General features: G+C 45.8%; 1 protein-coding gene across 1 annotated transcript; it reads left to right on the forward strand.

Annotated features, from left to right (window-relative positions):
* Positions 1-501: 501 nt before the first annotated feature.
* LOC115571242 (neurabin-2-like) lies at positions 502-24,821 on the forward strand. Its single transcript, XM_030400501.1, has 10 exons — positions 502-2,309; positions 12,472-12,604; positions 14,339-14,459; positions 14,738-14,842; positions 16,933-17,065; positions 20,626-20,778; positions 20,883-20,936; positions 21,048-21,277; positions 21,368-21,464; positions 23,300-24,821. The coding sequence occupies exons 1-10, from the start codon at positions 987-989 to the stop codon at positions 23,348-23,350; spliced, it is 2,400 nt and encodes a 799-aa protein (XP_030256361.1). The 5' UTR covers positions 502-986; the 3' UTR covers positions 23,351-24,821.
* Positions 24,822-25,274: the final 453 nt, after the last annotated feature.

The raw sequence follows: 25,274 nt of genomic DNA on the forward strand, positions 1-25,274 counted from the left end.
TTTTTAGCTTTATCATTAGTGACTTTTAGTTAACTATGGCAACAGTTAGCTTGTTAACCATCAAGTACCTTTAGTTTTTATTTTTGTTTAGCCTTATCATGAATTCATCCACAACATGTTAGCTTACTCAAAAGCTAAAATGTTTTAGCTGTTTATTAGCTAGCTGATGTTAGCTTACTGTAACAGCTACTCCTTAGGACACTGTCTGTTTGCATAGCTAACTATTGCTTACTGTTCAAATGCTCTCAATCAAGTTTGTGGGTACATTTTAAATTAGATTTAATTTGTTGTTTTTAATTGGTTGCTCCATATTTTCAAAGTAAACAAAGAAGTGTTGCCCTGTGAAGCACTTCCGGGTCAGTGATTTACTAGCTATGAGCAGTGTCATATAAATAATGTATCAGTCAATACGACACATGATAGTAAACACGATTCTTCTTAATATTTAAGAAGGATTTCAGCAGCAGGAGGAGGAGGGAGGAGGAGCAGGAGGAGGAGGGGCGGGCGCTAGGACCCGGCGGCGCCCTCCTCCATGCAGCAGCGCTGTGAGCAGATCTGCAGCTCGGAGTGAAGAGATCAAAATGATGCTGCCTGTAAAAAGGGATTAAACGCAAAGCAATCTGTCGGCGGCTGCGGGTCAATCCGCGGCTCGGTTCCTCTCCCACGTCCTCTGGCGCAGATCTATCTTCTAATAACCGATGCATGTATCGATCCGCGCGGCTCGGGCTGATGGTGTGAGCGGGTGACAGATGCATCGTGCTCACTTTCTCCGTTGCAGCGGACGCGTGTTGCAGCGGATGCAGCAGCAGCTGAAGGCCTTTAATGCGATCTGTTGTTTTTGTTTCTCTCTCTCTTCCTCCATCTGCCGGCTCTGAGTCTGAGCGCCGCCTCCAGGACCGGGTTCTGTTTGTTCGGGTGGATAAGAAACCGATTCGCCGCCGACATGCCGTCGCTGAGCATCCGTCGCGACGCTTGACCGACCGACCATGATGAAGACCGAATCCACATCCAAAAGCACTGGCTCCGGCTCCGGCTCCACGCTCAGGAGCCCATCCCCGCACAGAAACGCGTACGAGGCGGGGATGCAGGCCCTGAAGCCCGTCAAAGACAATGCCGCGAACGGGGACCTGCAGGAGGGCCCCCGGGGCCGCAGGTACGGCTCCAATGTGCACCGCATCAAGAACATGTTCCAGCAGATGCAGACCACGTCTCCGGGCGATCCGGAGGGAGGAGAGGAGGTCGCCAGGAACGCCGACAAATCGGTGCGCCTGTCCCTCCCTCGAGCCGGGAGCCTGAACGAGAACGTGGACCACAGCGCGCTGCTGAAGCTCGGGTCCACCGTGTCCGAACGGGTCAACAAGTTCGACGTGAAGCCGGAGAACGGGCACCAGCGGGCCTCCTCGCCCAGCTACTCCAAGCTGCAGGAGACCCGCCGCATCTTCGAGCAGCAGCAGCAGGAGCGGCAGCTGCAGCAGGAGAAGCTGGCGACCACCAGGGTCCTGCTGAAGACCGACAAGGCCTCCAGCTTCCAGGACGGCAGGCTGGACGTGGTGGCGCGCTTCAACGGCAGCACGGAGTCCCTGGACAGCCTGGACACCAGCGAGGCCGTGTCCCCCACCGTCAGCCAGCTCAGCGCCGTGTTCGAGCGGGCCGCCGAGCTCCGGAACAACCTGCACCGCCTCTCCTCCACCCCGCCGCTGCCCTCCAGGGGGGTCAGCGCCAAGGTGGGTGTGTTGAACTCCAAAATAATCACAAAGAGGGTCAGTGCCTTTGCAGCAGGGTACCAGGAGGACGAGAAGCAGAACCAGAACGGCCAGGAGGGGCCTCAGAGGGGCCCCAGGGGGAGGGGGGCCTCTGACAGCATCAACGGGGGCCAAAGTACCGAACACTTCAGAGCTGCGGGGGAGACGGGAAAGACTGTTTCAGATGCCGGCGTGGAGGCCAAGTCTGAGGAGCACACCGGGTCTGACATCCGCATCTCCGTGGAGAACGGAGACGTGGGGCCCGAGAAGAGGAGCAGCCCCCCGCAGGGAGGCGAGGAGGCCAAAGAGGACGAGGAGGACCGGACGCTGCGAGACGACCAGTCGGGACGAGACTCTGTGGACATCAGCACCTACAGCGCGGTGGGGGAAGACTTCGGAGGGAGCCAGGTGGACGAGGAGGAGCAGGAGGTGGAGGCGGAGGAGGAGGAGGAGGAGGAGGATGACAGCTATGAGCCCGAGTCCAGCTGTGTGGAGATTGTGGGGCTGCCTGTGGAGGAGGAACCGCCTCCTTCCAGGAAGATCCGCTTCAGCACAGAACCCATCAAGGTGAGAAAAACACATGGAGGAGACACAAAGAGTGAATATTAATATCTGTAGGAGACGGCGAGGTGTGAGCCGGGTTCTAATCGGGCCTCCGGTGCTGATTCTGGTTTCTAATCGTCCACATCTGGTGGTTTTTCATTCGCTGACCTTAAAGCCTCCATCAGCCGCCGTCAGCTGTTTTTAATAAACTCGACTCAGCTTCCAGAAGGATGCTGACATTTTGATTTCACATCGCTGACGCCCTCCCCTCCACCACACAGGGTGCTGACGACCCGGTCGGTCCTGCATTCCTGCTGTGCAGCTGACCCAAAAGAGAAAGAGCTGAAGTGATGTAGATGCTTATCTGTGATGCAGTGGGAGCCACTTCTGTAAATAATTGCAGTGGGGGGGAGAAAGAGGAGGAGGAGGAGGAGGAACAAAGAGGACGGGATAATTAGCCCTGTTTTGTTTAGAGAAGTGGATCCTCTGCCGGGCCAGCGGACAGTGTGTGAGTGTTTTTCTTTTCTGTGTGTGTGAAAGAGGGAGGAAGTGAGAAGAGGGAGGGAGAGAGAGAGAGACTGTGATCTCCTCTTTGGACCAGTGAGATGAAAGAAGAAGAGGAGGAGGAGGAGGAGGAGGAGGTTGTGTTGATTTAAAGTGTCTCTGTGTGTCTGGGGGTGGTGTAATGATCCGGAGAGGAGCATCAGATCCTCTCCGGTCGTCGTCTTCGCTGCTCTGAAGCGTAAAGAGACTCCGGCCCGGCCCGAGTGGGTTCTGACACTGTGCATCACACACAGAAACCGTCTCAGTGAGTCAGGCGTCCTGTCCTGCATCACGACCGGTCACGTCCAGCGTTTGCTTTTTGCTTTCTTCTTCTCCTCGGCTGCACAGTCGGCCTGCAGCGTCGAGGCTGAGACGAGCGAGCGGTCGAGATTCGACCTCGTCAACGTAACTTAGAGCTGAACAGACGATTTCAAAGGAGCAGTTTGATATTTTTAACTAGATACGCAACGGTACGGCACAGAGCGGGTTAGCTTGGCTTAGCACAAAGACTGGAAACAAGGGAAAACAGCCAGCTCGACTTAAATCTGCACACCTGCACCTCTTAAGCATGAGGTGTATATCCTAAACTGTTGAACTGTTCCTTTAAAGTCCAACCAGCTCAACTAAGACGACTGTAACCTCAAACGAAACACATTCAAGCACCTGAAAACTTTCTGAATTTGAGGCTCGGAATGAGGAGGGTATCTTTTTTTATTTTGCGTGTTATTCAGTCTTGATGTCTAAATTGTGAAGTTCTGATTGATGCAGAGACGAAACAGAAATATCTCTCACTTAATGTGGCTCATATTGCTCATACCGGTTATTTGATTTTGAATATAAGGTTTCACGAGCTTTAAAAGTAAATATTAAGCTAAGAAATGTCAAATAATAACCGTCTCTGGGAATGAAAGGTAACCTGTTGGATTTTCCGGGCACTCGTGGAGCAGAGAAGCAGAGTTTTGATCGTCGACTGCACAGTTTTTCTAAATATGATCATAATCGCGTCGCAATATCCAGATTGTAGAAGCCGCAAAGGTCAAATCCTTCAGCTAACAGCATCATGATGACGTTCTGTCGTGCACAGATGACCTGACCTGCAGATCTCGTCCTCCAGATGTAAGAAAACACGTTTGTTTTTTTGGTAAACGCTTAACAAACGATGCCGCTGAGCGACAAAAAAGAATCTGCGTATTTAATGTTTTTATGAGGAAGGAAAGACGTTCAGTCAGCAAAATACAGACAGTGTCTTTTGGGGAGAAGCTCCACTGGAGAGACTTTAATAAAACATCTACATTTAAATAATATCTACAAATTAAAACACTTTTAACTTGATTTAAGAACAAACGAGGCTCGTAGTTTACACCATCCTCCAGACAAATGTTGGATAAATATGCTTGTTGCAGGTTGATTTGCTTCACGTAACCACTTAGAAAAAACAACGGCGATCTGTTTTTGCACCACGGCGACAAACTCTACAAAGAATATGTGCAGTAAGATTTAATATCCGTGCAGTCTGGATGAAAACAAACCCCTTAAACCTCACATGAATCACTTCTATCACATTATTTTATCCCCCGTGAGCTCAAAAAGGCGGATATATCTGGCGGGAGGAGGAGGAGGAGGAGGAGGAGGAAGCGTTTGTGCACGGCGTGATGAAGAAGTCACAACTCGATTTTGAAAAAAAAAGGCAGAATGTGGTTGCGACCCTGCAGCCGTCATCGCAGAATCACCTCCCACTGAGACCTTTCACACTGTATCAGAGCCGCCTTTGTTATGGAGATTGATGCCGGGGTGGATGAGAGTCATCGAGGGGAGGAGGGAGGAGGGAGGGAGGGAGGAGGGAGGAGGAAGGGGGAGCGAGGTCAAACGGGAGAGAGGAGGGAGGGCGTCATTATGCTGCCCAAATGTCATGCGACTGTATAACTGCCAGCTCTGAAGCCGCGGCGTCAGTTGGTTTCTCTTCCAAACAGGAAGTGATTTCTGTGCAACAATCCAGCTGTCGGCCGCGGTGAAGTGTCGCTGTGGTCGACGGCGGTTGGACGTCTCTCTCTCACTCTCTCTTTGTCCCCGTTTAACACCGAGAAGCTTTCCTCTCCTCGCCGTCTGTCTTCACAAACCTCGCAGCTCTGCGTCGGGTCGAGTTCACACTAGAGCCTTTGTTTGCTCCTACTTCTTCTTCTTCTCCTCTCCCTCGCTCGCTCGCTCCCTCTTTGTCACCACGTCTCCCTACTGTTAGTAAAAATAGCAGCATTGTCGGCGTCACGGACTCGCCTCGCTTTTCTCAGGGCCGCTCCTCACAGGAAGCCGCCCTCTCGACGACTTGTTTGTTTGTTTGGCTTGTTTGGCTTGTTTGTTTTGGCGTGATGATGATGATGATGATGTCGCCTCGGGGCGTGTTGTGTTGGGAATCTTCTCTCTGTTCCCTCCAGAACCAGAAATAATCAGATTTATGTTTCCATGCTTGCTCGCTCATCACCTCACATACTCTTACTTTCTTAATCCCCCCTCTACTCCCATCACAACACACACACACACACACACACACACACACTTTAACGTGGGTTTGTCTGCCTTGCCTACGTGCCTCCAAACAACAAATCCTGCCAGGCTGCTCGGAGAGAACACCTATGATTTTCCTCCCGCGCTGTATCATTAACACAAACAATGACTATTCTTATATTGTAATAAATCTGAGCTCGGATGCGCAGAAACTGCATCCTTCCCGCGGTTTGTGGTCGCCGCTCGGGGTCAGCCGATGAGAGGGGTTGCCCCCGGAGGAGCGGTAATACATCAGCGCATGTCGGAGAGTATCCTCAAACTGTCTGTGGCTGCGACTCTGCAGTATTTCATACGGCGCGTTGCTCACAGCCAGGAGGAGGAGAGAGACCAGACGGATTATGAGCAAGGTCACTCTGCCCCACTTCTCAGCCCCTGCAGTGGTGGCGGTGCTGGTGTTGGTGCTGGTGGGTCGCTCCGTGCCCACTCGCTCAGGTTACTGCGACAAGCCGCGTTATGCAACCTCTCGCTCATGATGCCTGAGTCCAACCTGTCATCATCCTGTCAAGCTGACAACGGTTCAGTCGTCTGTGAGGCATTTTTTCATGCAGTTACTTCATCAGGAGAGACAGAAGGATTTTATTCAGTGTTTTTATTATCGTCAAAGAAAAGACCAAACCCGGCTGCTCTGCCCTGTCTGTGGGCCCGTCATGACCCATTTGTTCCTCCTGAAGTTGTAAATCTATAAATACAAGCTGTAAAAGTTTACAGATTAAAGATTTAAAGACTTTATTGTCATTGTAACGACCAAACGGCAAAGCAGAGAATGAGCCAGAAGTAGCAACAAGAGAACAGAATGAATGTAACCGAAGAATAAAACGGGCGTTAAAGCGACCGTCAACACTTATTTATTCATAAAATAGAGTAAAAGAATAACCCAAAATAAACAGATATGAAAAAGTAAAAAACATATAAATGTAGTTTGTCTCGAAGATCACTCAGACGAGAGTAAATAATGCATTTGATTGGAACTATTTTCAGTTAATTAATACATATTTGTTGCTTGAATAAAGACATACAGTGTCCACATTCAACGTAATGAAGCAAAGTGCAGCTGTGTGGATCATTCATGTGTTTTTTAAGTGTCGTTTTGGACACAACGGAGGTCTTTATCCAAGAATAATGAGAAGAGAAAGACACAGAAAGGCCGTATACATTAAAAGAAACATGCACGGTATAAATGATTACATTCAAATAAGAAATTTAAAGCTATTCACCTCATAATTCCTTAAATCTGTGTACATTAATGTGAGTTTATGGACAAATTAGCTTAGCATTAGCATCTGCCTATGTTTAATGATAACATACAGCTCCCTCCTCGTGCATTTCCTTTCAAAATAAAAGCCTGAAGATGCCGTAACAGCTGTACGATATTTGATAATATCTAATATTGGTGGCCCGTGCTTGAATGTGTCCGTCCCTATAAAATAAACCAAAAATATTCACTTGATGATATCCACAATCTAAGATCAGGATGACAGTATAATATTGTTGGATTTCTCAGCCGTATTTCATATAAATCACACTCGTATCATCAATAAAATCAGTATGAATGGCTCATAAATATCCATAAAGCAGTATGTTGCAGTACACCAGATTTATAAACCGTCCCTCCACATGCTGTTGTTCAGTCCTCCATGGCTGACCTTGTTGTCATGCTGCCGTGTCTCTCCCGGGTCAGCGCTAAGCCCGAACACGACTGCTGACCAGCGGCTGCCAAATCAGACCGGCTCTGCTGCCGTGCGACCGTCCGCACACATCCTTTTATTTTATTGGCGTGGGGGGAGAGAGAAACATCCTTATAATTTATTTTTTATTCTGTTGCCGTGTTGTGCATCTGGGTTTCAGGATTAACCCCCAATTTTAAGGAGGATTTAGAAAAGCGATTACCTGCCACTTCTGGACACGTTTAACCTGCGGTGGTCTGGAAAGCAATTAACGGTGTTGTTGTTGAAGTGTAAGGACGAAGAAAGTGCTTGTTTTTGTCTGCGTGTGCCCGACTTTTACAGCTTCTTGATTAAGTATCTCACAAGCATCCCGACCCTGAGACGAGGATTATTTGCTGCATGTTAGTGTTGCAACGATTATTTTCAGGATTAAAGGTGTAATATGTCAGAAGTGGCCAGAATTTAAGGGGCAACTCCGGAACCGTCTTCTGCTGTAGCGACTAGCTGCCGTTAGCAAGTTAGCCATGAGGCTAAGTGACCCTGTTAGCTGACAGGAGTGTGAATGGGTGTAAAAAATCTCCTTTCTTGAGATTTTGTGAATTTGTTTTATATACTTTAAGCTAAATAGTGACTCCCTGCTGTAACATCTCCTAGCTGAAACTATGGGAGCTGGCTACGGCTAGCTTGTTAGCATGCTAACTTCGGTAGACATGTCTGCAAGAAAGGACAAAGACGTCGTTACGGTTGTTTCTTCACATTCTGCTGATGATGTCCGCTTCTTTTAACATTTTAAGCTAAAATTCTGTCCATATCTTATACATTGCTCCTTTTTAAATGATCAGTTGGCGCAAGATGACCTCCTCAAATGTTTTGTTTGGTTCACAACCCAAATACATGAAGTCTGCCGTCGTTGAAGAGTAATAAAGTTGAAAATATTTAGATTTAAGAAGCTGAAATCAGAGAAATTTGGTACTTCTTTCTTAAAAATATGGTGCAATATGTAAGAATTCATACTCCAAACAAAAAGAAAAAAGCTAGTTAGCTCAGTTAGCCGTGCAGCTAGAGGTTCAGACTGGAAGCTCTAGGACCGGGGGAGCATTTAGACTGCTAGCACAGGAGCTATGGACAAATTTGAGTAATTATTTTGAACATTTTCAACTGTAACTAACAGCGAACCCCTTTAATATAATGCTTGACGATTAATTTTTGAATCAATAAATAGTTCTGCAGCATATCAACAGAACAGTGAAACCAAATCTCACATTACGCATCAAATTCAGCTTAAATCCCCTCGACATTTGTGGTAGCAGTGCAGAGAGGCAGAGAAGCTCACATTTCCAGAAACGGAGCGAAACGGTAACAAGAGTAGTGCGAGTAATAAAAACGTTGGAAAGTTGTGGAGAGACACGAATGGAAACACGCCGTTTCTGTTGTCAAGGAACCGGCGGCACCACCTCCACACATCCTATTGGCTGGATCCAAAATTAGACCCGTGTTTGGAGAGTCCAGAGGGAAAGAAACACAGCAGCCGACATGCTGCTGCAGGCGGTGGGAGGAGGAGGAGGAGGGAAGGGTGGGGGTGGACTGACTGACTGACTGACTGACTGACTCGCTGGTGAAACCACCGCGCTGTCACCCAATCACATTGTAGCCGGAGGGCCATCAAGATGGAGCCACACTGTGGGGAGAGCGGAGCAGCTCTATCATTTAAACATCCCTCTGTCACGACAACCGTGTTGTAAAATGGTAGTTGTCACTTACCGGCTATTTTTAATACCCCTAACATCCCCAAGTGGCTGCTCTTTAGAGACACAAACATCGCTGGTGGCTGAGCGGCTCTTGCTTGCAGCCCGCAGAGCTTTTGTAGGACATCCCAGGCGGCTGATGGAGGGAGCGAGGAAGGGAGGGAGGAAGGGAGTTTCCTGGCCATCTGTTAGCTCCTCTGACCTACTATCTGCCACAACTGGAACAGCGTCCTCCTCCAGCCCGGCCCCCCCCCCCTCACTACCCTGCCTCTAATCCCAATGTTTATCTTCTAAAGATAGGCACCTCACCGTTCGTCCAGGAGGAGTTCTCCTCACTGAACTCCTCTACATGCTGAGGTGAGATCGAGGGGGGAGGTTGTATCATGCAGGATCTCATTAGTCTGTCTGAGCTGTGTGGGATCTTGGCACTCAGGAGAGGAGACGCTCTTCCTCCCCGGGAAGCGAAAGTGTTAAATCAATCGTGACAAGACTAGACTGGTCCTTAGGTCACGACACACATCCCATCATGGCTGTAATTTTCTTTACAGTGCCACGTTAAAACTCGGCCCGAAAACCTCCCCGTCCTCGTTCGTGGGCGTAGAAACGAGGGCACCCACAAGCCACCAGCTGTGGCCTCCTGATCTGTAAAGTCAAGGAGGGAAGCGGCGCCACGTGAGAGCGAGAGCGACCCGCAGCGGGCACGCAGGCTTGTAGTGCGCTGTTGTTGTTTCGTGCCGTGTGTTACTCGGGATGCAAACAGTGTATTTTGTGCGCCTGTAATCCACATTCTGCTAATCCCTCTAAATACGAAGGTAACCTAAATCAAAAGCCATCAGACTCCCATGCTGCTGCCGTGCTGTCCGTCATCTGCAGCGGAGGTCAGGCTCAATATGATTCCCTTAATTCAGTGTCAACAAAAGCTGGAGTTCACATAATGACTTTAGCACCAATTAGTGTTTTTGTTGTGTTAGTTCTGTGTGAACGTCTGAACGGCTCGTTCTGTCTGATGAGCAGTTTCTCGACTAATTAATGGACATAAATAGTTGTCAGTAGTTCAGTATTATGGCGAAGTGATACTGTAAGATGCACAGAACAACTTGGTGTAAAAAATCTATAAGGAGGATTAGATGTCTGTAAATAGGATGTTCAGAGGGGCTTTATGAAACAGTTTGTGGTCATTTAAATCTACTAATCACATTTTTATCGAGCAAATGTGAGCAGACGGTCCAAAGGATGTGATTTAACGCTCAGCTAACAGCAGATCGACACCACCTTTTATATCCTCACTGTGAATATGAAGCGCCACTACATCCAGTAGCTGGTTAGCGTAGCATAGCTTAGCTTGGCACAAAGACTAGAAGCAAAGCGGAAAAGTAAATAAATATGCTGCTAAATGCACAGGGAAAAGCAGAACAAACTATAACTGCAAAAAATAACATCAAAATACAAAATAAGATAATTCCATAAGAGTCAGATCAGCCAACGTTTCCAGTCTTCATGCTAAGCTAAGCTAAGCTAAGCTAACTGGCTGCTTCTTGGTTTGTTTATATTTAGCGCACCGACATGAGAGCGGTGTCGATCTTCACATCGTGAGAAAACAAACCAGCATCTTCCCAAAAATGACTGATGTTAATTTTCTGTTTGTGATTTTAGTTTTTAGCAAGTTCTGATTTATTTTATAATACTTTTTAAAATATGCTCGCTGTAAAGGAACAGCTCGACCTCAGCCAAACTCTGGAGCGGCGTGTGATGTGAGCGCTTCCTGCTCGTCACCACTCCTGTGAACGCACATCGACGGCGGTGATTTGGCTCAAGGCGATAACATTTTAAGCCCTATTCTTACGGGTAAAGGGAGGCTTAAAAAGTGGAGGCAGCGAGCTTGTACAGTGTTCAATGATGCATGAAAGTACAATGATACTGAATAAATCTGGGAGAGGAGGGGCTGTTTACATTTCAATGGCGCTGTCAAAACCGCCGGCGGGGGGAAACCATGTGACTGACGGGCAGCGCCGAAGCCAAGAGATGCTGCTTTTTGTCACGCGGACGAACTCGACGCTGGAGGAAGAAAGTGAGAAATAGACGGAGTGGAGAAAAAGTTGAGAGGAAGAGAAGGTGTCAAAATGTTGCGGGAAGGAGAAAAAAAAAAAGGATTGTGGCGAGAAAATCGAATGAAATGAGTGAAAGAATGTGTGAAAGGATGAAGGTCCGGCGCTGAATTGGTGTGACTAGCAGAGCATGCAAGGTGCTGCATGCATAATCACCTTGGAGGACTGAAAGTGAAGCTTTTAAGGATTCAGCTTACTGTGTGTGTGTGTGTGTGTGTGCCGCAGCTGCAGAAGGCCTCCATTAGCATGCTGGAGGTGGTTATGTAAACTGTCATGCTGGTCGGCCAGAGTGAATGTAGGAAGCCGGGCCTTGAAACAGAGGCCTCTGTCTGTCTTCATGAGAGCGGCTTCAGTGGTCGTGATGGATTCTCTCCCCCACACGGTGCGTTTGATGCAGCTCGCCGCTGTGAGGAAACGCTGCGGCCGCCTCAGTTTAGATGGTCGATACGTTTAAAGTTCTTTACAACGCGCCTGAACACCGGTGGTCAGATATTCTGAGCAGATATGAATCTCTTTTAAATCTGTCTGTCATTAAAAATGTAGACACGGTGTTTCCTCTACATTAATTTTGGAGTGGTGGTCCCCCACAGAACAACACCAACACAGTTAGTTAAAGCTGGACATTATGATTAAGAGGCCTTGTGTGGCGAAGCCGCCCTTTAATCATGATCAGCTCCACCAACATGAACAGCAGTCAGTGCTGCAGACCTCCAGCTCCCCGGGGTGCACAGGAAGTGATGCATCTTTTAAAAGTTTTTTTGTTTTCTCAGTCGCAGTTATATTTGGACTTGATGCAAAACGAAACTGTGTAGAAGAACAAACGGTGATAAACAGCCGCGTCTGCAAAAACTCACACCTGAATGAAGCAGCAGAGAACACAGAGAGACCTTCATCAGTTCAGTTACTGAGAGAGAAAAGACATTAAAGTTTGATGTTAAAGTGAAACTGCGGTCATGTTTGTGTGATGACTATGACGCTACAGCCGGGATAAGCCTAGCCTAGCCTAGCCTAGCTTAGCACAGAGACTGGAAACAGGGGCGAACAGCTAGCCTGGCTCTGTTTCTTTGTTTTAAACCTTCAGCAGCGCCGATGCTGCATTCAAGTGTTCCTCGGATTGTCCAGTTTCCTGAGTTGGGAAGTCGTTCTTCCGGCTTCGGTGTGTTCGTGTGCGTCATGCTGGAATGTGGAAGCAGCACGGACACTAAAAGGAAGTTGCTTTAGCAGTTTATTGCTCTGTAAGTGTTTAAATCACGTGTTAACGGATGTTTCCTGTATTTGAGTGACAAAGAAGAGCAAAGGGAATCAAACGATGGCTACACAATGCATGACTTTGATAAAGGTTTCTTACCAGCGTCCACCATGTTTCATATTATTCGGCGGGAACTCGTGTACCCAACTCTGGATTTCCAAGTTTTTTAGATATTTCCACCAGCACATGAACGCAAAGTCATCTAAGAGTGATGTTCATCTTCTCTTCTCACTCTCCACTCTCCCCACATGGTTCAGGCTGCCTTCCACGGCCTTAAACACAGATGTTTTAAATGTTAATGTACTCTGTCTCCTCCTGCAGGTGTTCGCCACGTACCCCAACGAGGACTACGACAGGCGTAATGAAGACGTGGACCCCATGGCGGCGTCTGCCGAGTACGAGCTGGAGAAGAGGGTGGAGAGGCTGGACCTGTTCCCCGTGGAGCTGGAGAAAGGTACCGAACACCGTGAAAGTCCACCTTAAAAAGCCTCGAGTCTTCTGCTGACAGAATTGGTCCAAAAATTCTGGTCACGCAGAGAAATGTAGAGCGTTTATTCCACGCTGCTCGGGGCACCAGGTCGGGGATGTGAATACAAGACATTTTACATTCACAAGAAGGTCTTGGAAAATGAATTTGGGTATGATGAAACCACCCACTCACATCTCTTTATTACCAACGTGAACAGACCTTCAAACTGCCTTTTGCCCACCAGCCTGTCTCCTGGAGGCAGAGTGCATCTCTTCTCAGCGAGCCACGCGTTCAGCATCCGCTCGGCATTATGCTGCATTAATATATTCATAGAGGACTAAATTTAGCTTTGTGTACGGGGAAGTTTACACAGGATACCATATGTGACTGTGCTCTGTATAAATGATGAGCTGCTGCGTTGCTACTGTTTACTTCTCTAATTGAATCGGGGAGAAAGAAAGGCTCGAGTTATCGGAGTTTGCACTCCCTCAGAACGCGACACCTCAGGCAGGAAATCTGGGTGTTATCACTGATTCTTATCCAACTTTCCACCCGTGTACGAAGAATCATTTCACGACTACGTCAGAGTCGGACTTATCTTCATCCTCCAGATACAAAGAAGCTTGTTTAAAATAACTGTAAATCAATTAGAGTAAGAAAAGGAATGCAAAGAAAGGCGCTCACATCTCCAGTTAATCTGAGGAGTGATTGATTTATAACCACTGCTGAAGAAATCCCGTCGAGGACCGGAGCCTCACTGTGCAGCAGAGATATGAAGCGCCTGTCTGTGGAGGTACTCATCATGTCCGTGCACTTTCTGATGCTCGCTGTACCAGAAGAATCTGACGAGGAGCTGCGGTGAAGCTGCCGTCTCCGGTTGTGAACCCGTCCTCCGGAACAGATTCAGCTGAGAAGTGAAACCTTTCAGGGAAGTTCTGATTCCAGCTTCTTAAAAGTGAATCGCTGGTTTCTTTACTTCTCCGTGACAATAAACTCAATATCATGTTCGGTCCGACTCGCAACCCAATGAATTCTGGAGTAAGTTGCATTGTGGGTAATGTAGGCGGCAGGTTTTGAAGACCGGTCTGCACTGTACTCCTTATAACACTGTTGGGCTCTTTATGGACAGTTTCAAAACAAATGACATCAGAGAGACATCAGCTTTTATATTCCAAAACATGCTGACTACATTACCCACAATGCAGCTCAGCCACTGAGTGACATCACTGGGGACTACATGCAGCTTCCTCTAGAGGCACATCAAGCTTTATTCGACTTTTTTTTTCACACGTGCAGGAGAACTCTAGTCGTAAACTTCATGCAGTTACCCTTTAAAGGTTTCCTGTTGAGTTCACCCACATGACGATGCTCATTCATGCACGCGTGTGTGAGAGCACGCAAACAAAACACAAAACACATTCCTGCTGGCCGTTTTAATCCTTTAATTCAGCTCCTATGACTGACAGCTGGTGGCAGTAGTGGGGGGAAAAAAGCCAAGAAAGGCGGCGAAGAAGACGACTGCTTGGAAACAAACGTGGATGTAAACAAAGCGAGGTTTAAAGTGTTAAAAAAAGATGCTTTCTAAATGGTTTATGAGGCCAAACGGACACCAATATTACCACCGAGTGTCAGTAACAAATCAAGCTCACTACAACCTTTTCAGCAGACTACAGTAACTGTACAGTAACAGCTGGTCTTGTGTTCCCAACCCTCTTCCAGATGGCGATGGTTTGGGCATCAGCATCATCGGGATGGGTGCCGGCGCCGACATGGGTCTGGAGAAGCTGGGCATCTTCGTGAAGACGGTCACGGACGGAGGAGCGGCACACAGAGACAACCGGTACGTTAATCCAAGCTGACGAGGCCGGTGCTGCGTAAACCAAACGTCAGCCTGAGGTCAGCTCAGCGGTTGTAGTTTTTATTTCCAGGAGCGGATGCTTCATTGTCCCGCTCGACTCGCTCGTTCTTGGCAGCCGCTCGCGGGTCCGGCTGCCAAGAACGAGCACTTACAAACGGAGTTTGGCTTCGTGTGGGCTCGAGTATAAAGATGATGAACAGAGGCCACACTCGAGCTATTACTGTAAATCCCTGACGCTGTCTCTTCACTGCCTCCTCCAGGATCCAAGTGAACGATCTGATCGTGGAGGTGGACGGGACCAGCTTGGTGGGAGTCACCCAGAGCTTCGCCGCCTCGGTCCTGCGGAACACCTCAGGAACCGTCAAGTAAGAGTCGCTCTGAGAGACAGTCGTGATTCCGACACTTTGACATTTCAAGACACAGAAATCATCCAACACGAGTTCAGTCAGTATTCTGATGATCAATTTATCACTTCAGTCAGTTTTCAAGCGTAAAACTGAAACATTTGCTGGTTTCAGCTTCTTAAAATTGAGGATTTGCTGCTTTGGTTGGACAAAAGAAGCATTTCGAGGATGTCACATCGAGCTGTGGAACGCTTTTTTTTAACTAACCGAAGAATTAATTGTCAAAATAATCATTAGTTGCAGCACAACATCGGCGTCGTGTTTATGAGCTACAACAGCAGCGAAATGGAATTGTTGATCAACTGCATAAGTCACGACTCGCGCTGTCGTCACACAAGATTATTAGCGCGACGTCGACCAGCGCCACAGGAAGTGTTTCGCTCGCGTCATGATTTTGTGCAGCAGCAGCAGCAGCCACACACTGATAACGCAGCTAGCTAATCACTGCGTTATCAGTGTGAGGAGGGAATGAAACTGGTATGAGGTGTGGAGTATTTACACGATATTATCATGTGTGTATTATTAACTTATGATATAAAGTTTCCATGGATAAATACAGAAATTCAAAACCGTGATCAGATTAACGGTGCGTTTTATTTGGTCGCCTGTCGCTGCAACTTCCGGGGAAAAAACCATCAGATGAGACGTCAGATAACGAGGAAGAAAATGTGACTCGACATAACGGGGGTAGAACTTCCAGATGTGACGTCACTTGACGTTTCTGACTAAAATGAGCCCGCGCTACCTCACGACATCATCAAACCACGTCCTCTGTTGTGATTGTATGTGGAACTGAGGTGAACATCATGTTCTCAGACTGATTTCTGTCTTTATTTGGATCCCTGACTTTAAAAAAAACAAGACAAATAACACAAGTTACGCAAGCGTTCGTCCCTAAACACGGCTGCGCTCTCGCTGAAAAGCGTGTTTTATTTTTAACGTCTTGTCACCGGGGTCGTTCCCTCGGGGTTTGTTCTATGTGTTTTTGTCACAGCTCAGTATGACATCCAGCATTCTTGCTTAAAGAGATGGTTTCCTCCTGATACGTGCCCACAGCGCGGGGCCGACCTCCACCACATCCTGCCTCATTCAGCTCACCAGACTGTAGATTTATATCTCGCGTCTCGCCGGGTCATGATTATACCCTGCGCCTATTCAGCAGCCCCCCTTTTCTTTTTTTTTTTGAGACATCCTGAAAGCGCTCCACAGAAAACACGCTTATCAGGAACAAAATGCGCTCGCCATCAGAAGTATCAGTTTTCGAAAAATGCCAGAGGACTATTTGTAGCGCGTCTCTTTGGCGTTTCTTCGCTGGAGCCTTTTGTCGTCACCGCTCATTCATAATTCAGGGTTTCAGCGGTCAGCAGCGAGGGGTGATTGTTGGTGTTGTGTGTGCGTGTGTGTGTGTGTGACGTGAAGATCAGAGACCCTCCATAGACGAGCTCATACATTATGGATCCGCTGCAGCGAGGGCGATGAGGCCTATTCATAAAGAAGCAGACGAATAGACGGGCGCGGGAGGAAGTGTGATTTGTGAACATTTAATTACCCGTTAGCGCGCAAGAAATTGGAAGGCTGCAGCGGCCCTCCTTAACGACCGCCCGTGTGTCTTTGTCATGATTTACTTTTAGTACTTCCTGTTTACACGGCGGCTTTTAATTGGAGGGAGATATGTGAGTCTAAATCAGGGGACGTGTGGCCTCCGTAGTGAAGTGTACAATGAGCTGAAGGAGACGTCCAGGGTTTTGATTTTAATCGTAGAAGACTCCATAGAGACCGCCTTTGTTCAGCTCTAAACAGGAAGCCATTTTCTGTCTTCAGAGAGCTTTCACATTCCTCACTACATTAATACATTACACTGTGCCCACTGAAGCTGTGTATTATATATGAAACACACTCTCCTGGTCCTCAGCGGTCAGGAGGAGGAAAAGAGAAAAAAAAAAGGACAATCATGTATAATTTAGCGAGCACATAACACACCAGATACAGGACGATTTCAGCTCCACTGTGAGCGTCCTTTGTGTTTACTGAGCTTCACCGTCCAATCTCAGGTTTGTGATCGGGCGGGAGAAGCCGGGGGAGCAGAGCGAGGTGGCCCAGCTGATCCAGCAGACCCTGGAGCAGGAGCGCTGGCAGAGGGAGATGATGGAGCAGCGCTACAACCAGTACATGGACGAGCAGGAGGTGAGTGTTAACCGGTGCACGGGTTCCTGTGCGTGCTGCGTTTCTTTTAAAAAAAAAAAAGAAGAAACCTTGTGGTGGTGCAACGTCTGCACGCGCACAGTGCAGAAGAGACGGCGCAGTGCTTACTAATCAGTTCCCCTCCCCCCCCAAACACACCGAGTCCCATGATCACACTACTAACACATTTCTGAGGAGTGAACGAGAGGTTCAGGCTGCTAATTACTGACGAAATGTAAAACACGGCGTCTGAGCAGCGTGATCCGGAGCTGCGATGATTCATGGATCAAGAGAAAATGGATATATCTGTTAATTGTTCCTTGATTGTGAGGATTTGCTGCCTTTCTTTGGGTTCTGGACTGTTGTTTGGACAGAAGAAGCAGTTTGAAGACGTCAGTTTAGGCTCTGGAAATTTGTGATGAGCATTTCTGATAATTATCTCCCCATTTTTTTTTATTTAACGTGGACATAACAGTCAAAGCGGTGCTGCAGTGCAGCCATGCACACGCCCGAGATGCACTGTGCTAAGTCTTTATAGCAAGATGCTAATTTACAACACATGTCCATGAGAGGCTTTTAAAAATAAAGCTAGAAGGAACAAAAAAAAGGAATTATAGTACAATTACAAATGCAATCAAAGGTGGCAAAAGTCCACACATTCTTTGCTCAGGTAGAAGTACAAATACTCAAGTAAAGTAATAGATTACAGGCTCTGACATGTACTCAGAGTATCAGAGTAAAAAGTCTCCCTCTGAAGGACATTTGTGGTCAAAGCTAACTGAAGCTCACGTCATATTAATATAGGTAGGTAGAATCAGTAGCATTTTGTCCCAGCTGTTCCTGAACGCACCACAGAGACAGTTGATTGTTGAGTCTCATTCCCAGGATGTCACATAGACACATGTTGGGTTGGTAAAGCGTCCCGAGCAGCAACAAAGAGAGAAAATCAGAAACTCTCTGCAGATGCGAGACACTAACACGCCTTTTCTCCACATTCCAGTCTCCCTCTCTGTCTGTTTACGGCTTCTTACGTCGTTTCGTTTTCAAAGAATTCAAATAAAAAGAAAGATAATTACCCTCAAATGCGTTAAATCTAAAGTAACAAGCCTGTTTTGAAGATGTAAGGAGGAGAAAGTTCCAATATTTGTGTTCAAATGAAGGGAGGAAAAGTACTTGAGTAGAGCAACAATATATTTGTACTTCCTCACTTTCACCCTTTGACTGCAAGTAGTACTAAAGTGTGTACTTCATAGATACACACCTTGATGTTCTGATGCATCAGGTGTGAGAACACAGTGTCTCTGTCTCAGCCATGATTCAACACCTCTGTTAGAAACGTTACGGTTTCAGTGGGTGGACAGTTCCTGATCGTCCAAATGAGGTTCTGCACAGTTTAAAGACCAAATGATTACTTTTTGATAAATAATCAATAATGAATTGAATCCTGAGTTTGCAGCCCAAGGTTACAGCTCCGTGGTCATCTTGTCAATATCTGAAGAGGATAGATTCCGGTTTCAGAGTGCATTTATTGACATTTAAAGTAAGGAATCAATGAAGGACACATGTGTTATTATTTAACTCATGCAGCTGAAAATAATCCGGCACAGAGCTTGTTGACGGCGGCACACAGGCATCACTAAAAGGCTTTAAAGTTTATGTAACCGTTCAACCTGCTCAGGCACAAAATGCTGCCTTGAAATGAAAAATGTTCCCCTTTTTTTTTTTTATGCAATCATTCGTTCTTTGGTTCCTCTTTCTGGATTATGAAATTCATCCCGGCCCCGCCGTGACCAGGAGTGACCTCAGCGGCGTGGCTGTGTGTTCCAGCGTTTAGCATCAGTCTGATCAAACGATGAGCTCAGCTCCGAGTCGGGGACGAGGATCAGGAGGACTGGAACGTGGCGCCCTCGGAGGCCCTTTGCTCTGTTAATCCAAGCGTCTCAGATGTTCTCTTTGATTTACATTTACGTAAATGGAGTGTGTGCCTCAAAGCTGTGTGCACTTTCATTATGACTAGAGAGAGAGGAAGTTACCCCAGTCATGTTAGGGTGATGGTGGGTGGTTCCTGAAAAGCATTAGGTTGTGTAATATAAAGTGTAGTGTGGGTTTTGCACCATCTAGTGTCCGTCTGGTGTCACTGCACAGAAACGCGTGCTCAAAAACACCATTACAAGACTGTTTATCCCCAGACTCCCTTAAGAAAATGTGCAATTTTGTAAGTTGTTGACTTAGGAGAGACATTATAAACTTTTTTCAAAAACGCTATTTCAGGATTTATAATCAGTGATGCCGTCTTGTAAATTCAGCATTAAATACAACACATTAAGTGGTATTTTTTCTTGTAAAAAGTCTGGGTTTGTCACATCTTGTGTCAAAACATTTTGCAGCTGTTTGAATGCACCGTTTCAACTGATTTACACTAATGACAGAAGCATTTTACTGAAGATAAACTTACCAAATTTCACAAATACTATAGAGAGTGTACTTTGCCTGCCCTGGAGAAGACACCAACCAGACTCCCTTAAGAAAATGTGCACTTTGAGAGTTTTTGAGTGAAGAGAAACATAAAAAAACCTTTTCTAAAATTATATGGCAGGATTCTTAATCATTCAAGCCCTCTTGTAAATTCGGCATTAAATACAATACATGAAGATGTTTTCTCTCTCCAAAAACTGACAGTTTGTGGAGGCGCTGCTCTACCAGCCCGTCTGCTTCTGTCTAAAGTGCATCTTACCTCCCAACATTTAGCAGCTGATTACACACACTTTTTCAACTGATTTCATTATTTACACTAAATCTATGAAAGAAGAAAATATTTTACCAGCGGTGAACATGTCAAATTTGACAAATACAGTAAGCGCTCACTAATGTGACCAGACTCCATTTGAAAAATGCTCAATTTAGTTAATTGTTAAGTAAAGAGAAACATAATAAACTTTTTCTAAAATAATATGCAAGGAATCTTAATTATTCAACTCTCTTGTGAATTCGGCATCAAGTACAGTACACTGAGTTGCTGAATTCCTTGTGAAAAGAGCCACTTTGTCACATCACGTCTTGCCTGCCTGCATCAACCAGCTGTTTGAGTGCGCTGTTTCAACAGATTTCATCATTTATGCTAAATCTATGAAAGAAGGCAACATTTTATTGTCAGTAAACATGTCAAAGACTTTTTTGTGAGTTGTTGAGGAGAAACATAATAAACTTTATCTCTTGTAAACCCAACCGCCCCAAAAAGAAAGCTCACCTCCAGTAACCAGATGATGGTTTCTGGCTGAGTTATTATTAGCAGACTTTTGCTGTCACCCTTCCCAAAAAAACGGAGGCGTACTGAATCTCAATGCGATGCTCAAAACAAAGACATTTTGGTTCATAAATAATTCATCACCAATCTGCCCTCTTACAAACACCCAGCTCCTCTGGATAATCTGCAGAACACTCTGTTTACTTTGTAGAGATTTACAAATAGAAGTGTGCACAGAGAACTGCGAGTATAACTGAATTAAGCTTTTTTTCCTGATTTGGTCATTTAAACTGTATATATTTACGTTTGTCTGTTTCAGGGTGGTGAATACGGCACAGATGAGGAAGAGGACGAGGACGAGGAAGTCAGCCCGCCGTATCCCAGCGCCATCGAGGTGTTTGACCTGGCGGAGAACGAGGACATGTCGCCTCTGGAGACGGACCCTGAGAAACTGGCCCATAAGTACAAAGAGGTGAGAAATGAACTCTTAAGCGGTTTCCTGTTTTAATCACAGCGTCTCTCCTCTGATGTAACTAATATTAACACGTGTATTTAAAATCTGTCCTCGCCGTGAAGCTCCAGATAAAGCACGCCGTGACCCAGGCTGAGATCCAGCAGCTGAAAAGAAAGGTGAGATTTTTCAATTAAGATTTGATGATTGTATCAGATAAAAGTTCTTCCTAATCCTGCCGAGCAGCGCAGAAGCACTGAGGGATTAAACGCTTCGCTCGTCTTTTCCAGCTGCACCACGCGGAGCAGGAGAAGCAGCGCTGGCGTATGGACAAGGCCCAGCTGGAGCAGACCCTGCAGGAGAACAAGGAGCGGATGGAGAAGCTGGAGGGCTACTGGATGGAGGCTCAGAGCCTGTGCCAGGCGGTGGACGAGCACCTGAAGGAGACGCAGTCCCAGTATCAGGCCCTGGAGCGCAAGTACAGCAAAGCCAAGCGCCTGATCAAGGAGTACCAGCAGAAGTAAGACGGTGGGGCCGACGGCGGGGAGCTAACAGAGCCGTGTGATGTGATGAGTCACCGTCTGACACTCTGGTCTGCTTCCTTTAACAGAGAGATCGAGTACCTGAAGAAGGAGACCCAGCGTTGTGCACAAGTCGGAGCTGAGGCCTCTCTTCTCAAAGAGGAGTCCGGACAACTCCAAGAGCAGGTACAGGAGGCGGGAGGTGGACTGTGTGGTGTGTTTCAAGTTATGTTGACGTCCTGAAACAGACGCTAGATTGGCTTGCAAGGGACGAGGACGAGGACGGGGTGGATTAACGGGTCAGACTCAGGATTTTTGTACAAGGAAGTGGAGTTTGTTTCCTCTGTACGTTATTTTATTTCAAAGCATGATTCTTTATTCTTCCGCCATTTCTAAATCTTCCATGATTGTCGCAGGAAACATACACGCTTCCTGAGGTTCCCCGAGGTTCAGATTTGTCGCAGCATGCTTTCTCCTCGGGGTTAATTTGAGCTTTCTGCACTCTGAGAAATCAAAATGCTCGAGCATCTTGAAATGTGTCTGTGTTTTCCTGTTTCTGGCCTTTCTTCAAATGTTCCTGGAGACTTTCAGTGAGGGGGTCAGGGTTTGCTGAATAAGGAGAGTCCGGGAAAACTTTGATTCACGGCCGGAGGACGATGTTCTGCCCGAGAATCAATCATCTGAGTTTAAGGACGACATGCTGAGCAGAACGTCCTCTATCTCCTCGTCTCAGCTCTCTGCCTTCAGCTACGAATTTAAACTTTAAGCAGTTTTATCTTCCAACACGCTTTCTTCCAATCTTCCACAATGAAATTTGTCCTAAAAAGAAATATCTTTTAATCAGAGTTTGTGTCCGTACGTCAGTCGTTCTTTGATGGTTCGCTCACTTCAGATTGAATCTCGTCCTGCTGGGAACAAATTTAACTTTCCCCCAGTTTTAAGTGGCAGAGAAACTTTTAATGATTTGTTGGAGTTTAAAGTTGCAGAGCGAGTTCAGAACTGCGTTTACATGCACACTATTATATTAAATATGACGATATCCCAAAATGTACTTGTGTTTATGTTGTCTGTATATGAAAACTTATTTTAGGGATGAGAAAGATTTGTGATAAAGAGCCACAGTCATTAAATTCCTGGAGAAGTTTACAGTTTCAGTGCTCTGATGTCAGCGTGTGTGATAACCACGTTTTAGGGATCTTTGCAAAGCGTGTGTGAAAATCGGCCGATATAACAGAAAGTTTTACTCCCATATTGTTATCTGCTCCAGAAATTGAGTTTCAGTCGGCCCCTTTGTTTGATACAGGTCATGTAAACTGCGTATTATGTTGGGAAATCCTGATTAAGGTATTTTCCGACTGATCTTCTGATTCATACATGTGGGATGTGCTGATATTATTCTGATTTTAGAAGCTTACTTTCGAGATTCATTCCGTGTCTCAGTTTGTGACCTCTCGCCTGTTCGTGGTGAGCTGTGTGCGACGCCCGGGACCAAAGAAAAGCTCACGCTTCTGCTGAACGTTGACTTTTAAACATGATGAAACGTTTGGATATCGAACAGCCTTTGGATACGCACAGATGTCCTAACAAAGAGGGAACGTGCACAGCTGCATGTGAAATATTCATTTTCACCGGCCGTGTCAGCAGCTTAGTAGGAATATTTATACACTTTGCAGCGGTTACAATATAAACCGAATATCTCGTGTATGTAAACGGAGTCACTGAGAACAGTTTGACCCCAAAGTTATTTAGAAAGTCTTGAGGCCTTTATACAAATCTTAAAATATTTGAAAGTGAAAGTGAAAGTGCTCAGAATGGCAACAAAACCTCAAAGGACAGTAATCAGTCAGTGACACGACTCGACAATATGTGTGCTTTGCCTGCAGTTACAGTTTCATATGAAATAAAGTTATCAGGGAGAGCAAAAACATCTTTAATTGTCTGACGTTTGGACCTTTATTGTTCTGACTACAGCATCATAATGAGACATTACTCAAACCGTCTTCTGTGTGTCTCCTGTGCAGGTGGCTGATCTGGAGTGCCGGGTGGAGGAGCTGAAATCTGAACCTTTATAAAAGCCTTCGTCCGTCACGTCTCTCACAGAGCAGAAGATAGTGTTATTGTACTTGCGACGACCTGCAGGGCATTCCTCGTCTCCAACCTGAGCTCATGGTCACACACTGTACGTGTGTCCTCGGGCTTCGTGTGTTTTTCGGCCACTTAACCCCTTTTTAACCATGTTTTTCTGTTTGTGGGAACGTGAAGAACGCTTCCACCGTCACAAACACAGACTCTGTCGAGCTCTAGATGTGTACTGTTCCTTTTTCATTTCCAGAGTTCAGTATTTAATCCCTTAATTTGTGGTTTTTGTGACAGACCAGGCTGTTGCTTTTTAATTGCCAAAAAACAAAAAACCCTTTCTTTCTTTTCTTTCTTTCTTTGTTTTCTTCCTTTGGCCTAGTTTTGTGACCTTTCTTTTCTGACTTTGTACAGACGTGATACTGTGTGGTTTAACAATCAGTTTGGTTTGTAAAAAATTTTAATATGTGTATAACATTTAACATAATATAAACTAATGAGATTGAGGGGCTGGTGTATATTTTACGCGACGAAGATGAAGTGTACATTGGACGGAGATTGCACTGAAGAAGACATCGACGCGGTGCTTCGCTGGAACGGAACGGGAACTGTGTTTTTGAGGTGTCTTCGAAATTGTACAAACAGTAACCCAACCTTCGTAGGGGTCCCGTCACTTAACCTTGAGAACCACCTGCTGCCTACCTTTCAGAAGTGTTTGTGTGTTTTTTTACACATTAGGACTCGTTAACGAGCGTCCGATCCTCCGGTTTCAAACCCCCCTCCCCCCTCCCTCCCCCCCTTCGCTTCTTCGAACAAACAAGGACCACAGAAACAAGCCTCCACAACTGCTGTGCCACAAACGAAAAATGGATCTCTCTTCTCCCTTAAAATGGATGTTTTGTCAAGGACTTGTGTAACTGGTATTAGTTAGGACTACTGATATAAAGAAACATTACGGGACTGGGATGTTGGAAGAAGCCGTTACCAGCAGCAAACGTATAGATTTAAAAAAAATAGCTTGTGTCTCTAACCAGCAGCTGCACTTTGACACCGCTGTGTGTAGCACATGGAAAAACACTGCCGGGTTTCTACCTGTTTCAATTTCAGCACAGTTTAAACATGAAATTGAGTCTACTTGTGTCAACTGTCATACCAGTATGTTTGTATAGTTCAGGTAAGACTGAAATATTTTAATTTTACTTAATATTTATAATATAGTCAAGGTGGAAATACGAGCTAACAAGGACATTAAAACTGACAGAAGCAATGCAAAAAGCAATGTTCATTAGACAGTTCTACTGTGTCATGTATAAAAGAAGTAGATCCGGATGACTACAAATTTAAGATTAATGAATTGAAAAATAAAAAAAACAACAGGCATGGTTATGAGTATTTTCATAATATTAAGGCTTGTACAGTGCACATGCTTTGCATTGTATGTTTTGTGGAATAAATGGTCAACAGTGATGGTCGAGTGGTTTTTATTTCATAGCGAAGTCGAGACGTTTATGTGACTGTCTGGAGTTTCTTTACACTTTCTGTTAACTGCAGCTGGAATGAACAGAGTCGTTAAATATTTGTTACTATTTCAAATAACACTGAAAGTTCTTAACATAGAAATCCACCATCTGGTGAATAAAATGCTTTAAAGAAACAATATATGATGTTATGTACAGGACATTCAAATAATAATAATAAAAAAAAGCTCTGCCACTCTTGAGGAACACAATTGTGAAGTACTTGAATGTTTAGTGCAATTTAGTTAATACTGCCAACTATTTAAAGGGACAGTTCACCCAAAAAAACCAATAATACAGATTTTTATTCTTACCTGCAGTGCCGTTTTTTAGTTTATTGTTTTGGCAGCGATCCGACATCTCCGAAACAATCTACACAGAAATAAACCACTACAGGTAAGAC

The sequence above is a fragment of the Sparus aurata genome, chromosome 20 (assembly GCF_900880675.1).
Source record: "Sparus aurata chromosome 20, fSpaAur1.1, whole genome shotgun sequence".
NCBI lineage: Eukaryota > Metazoa > Chordata > Actinopteri > Spariformes > Sparidae > Sparus > Sparus aurata.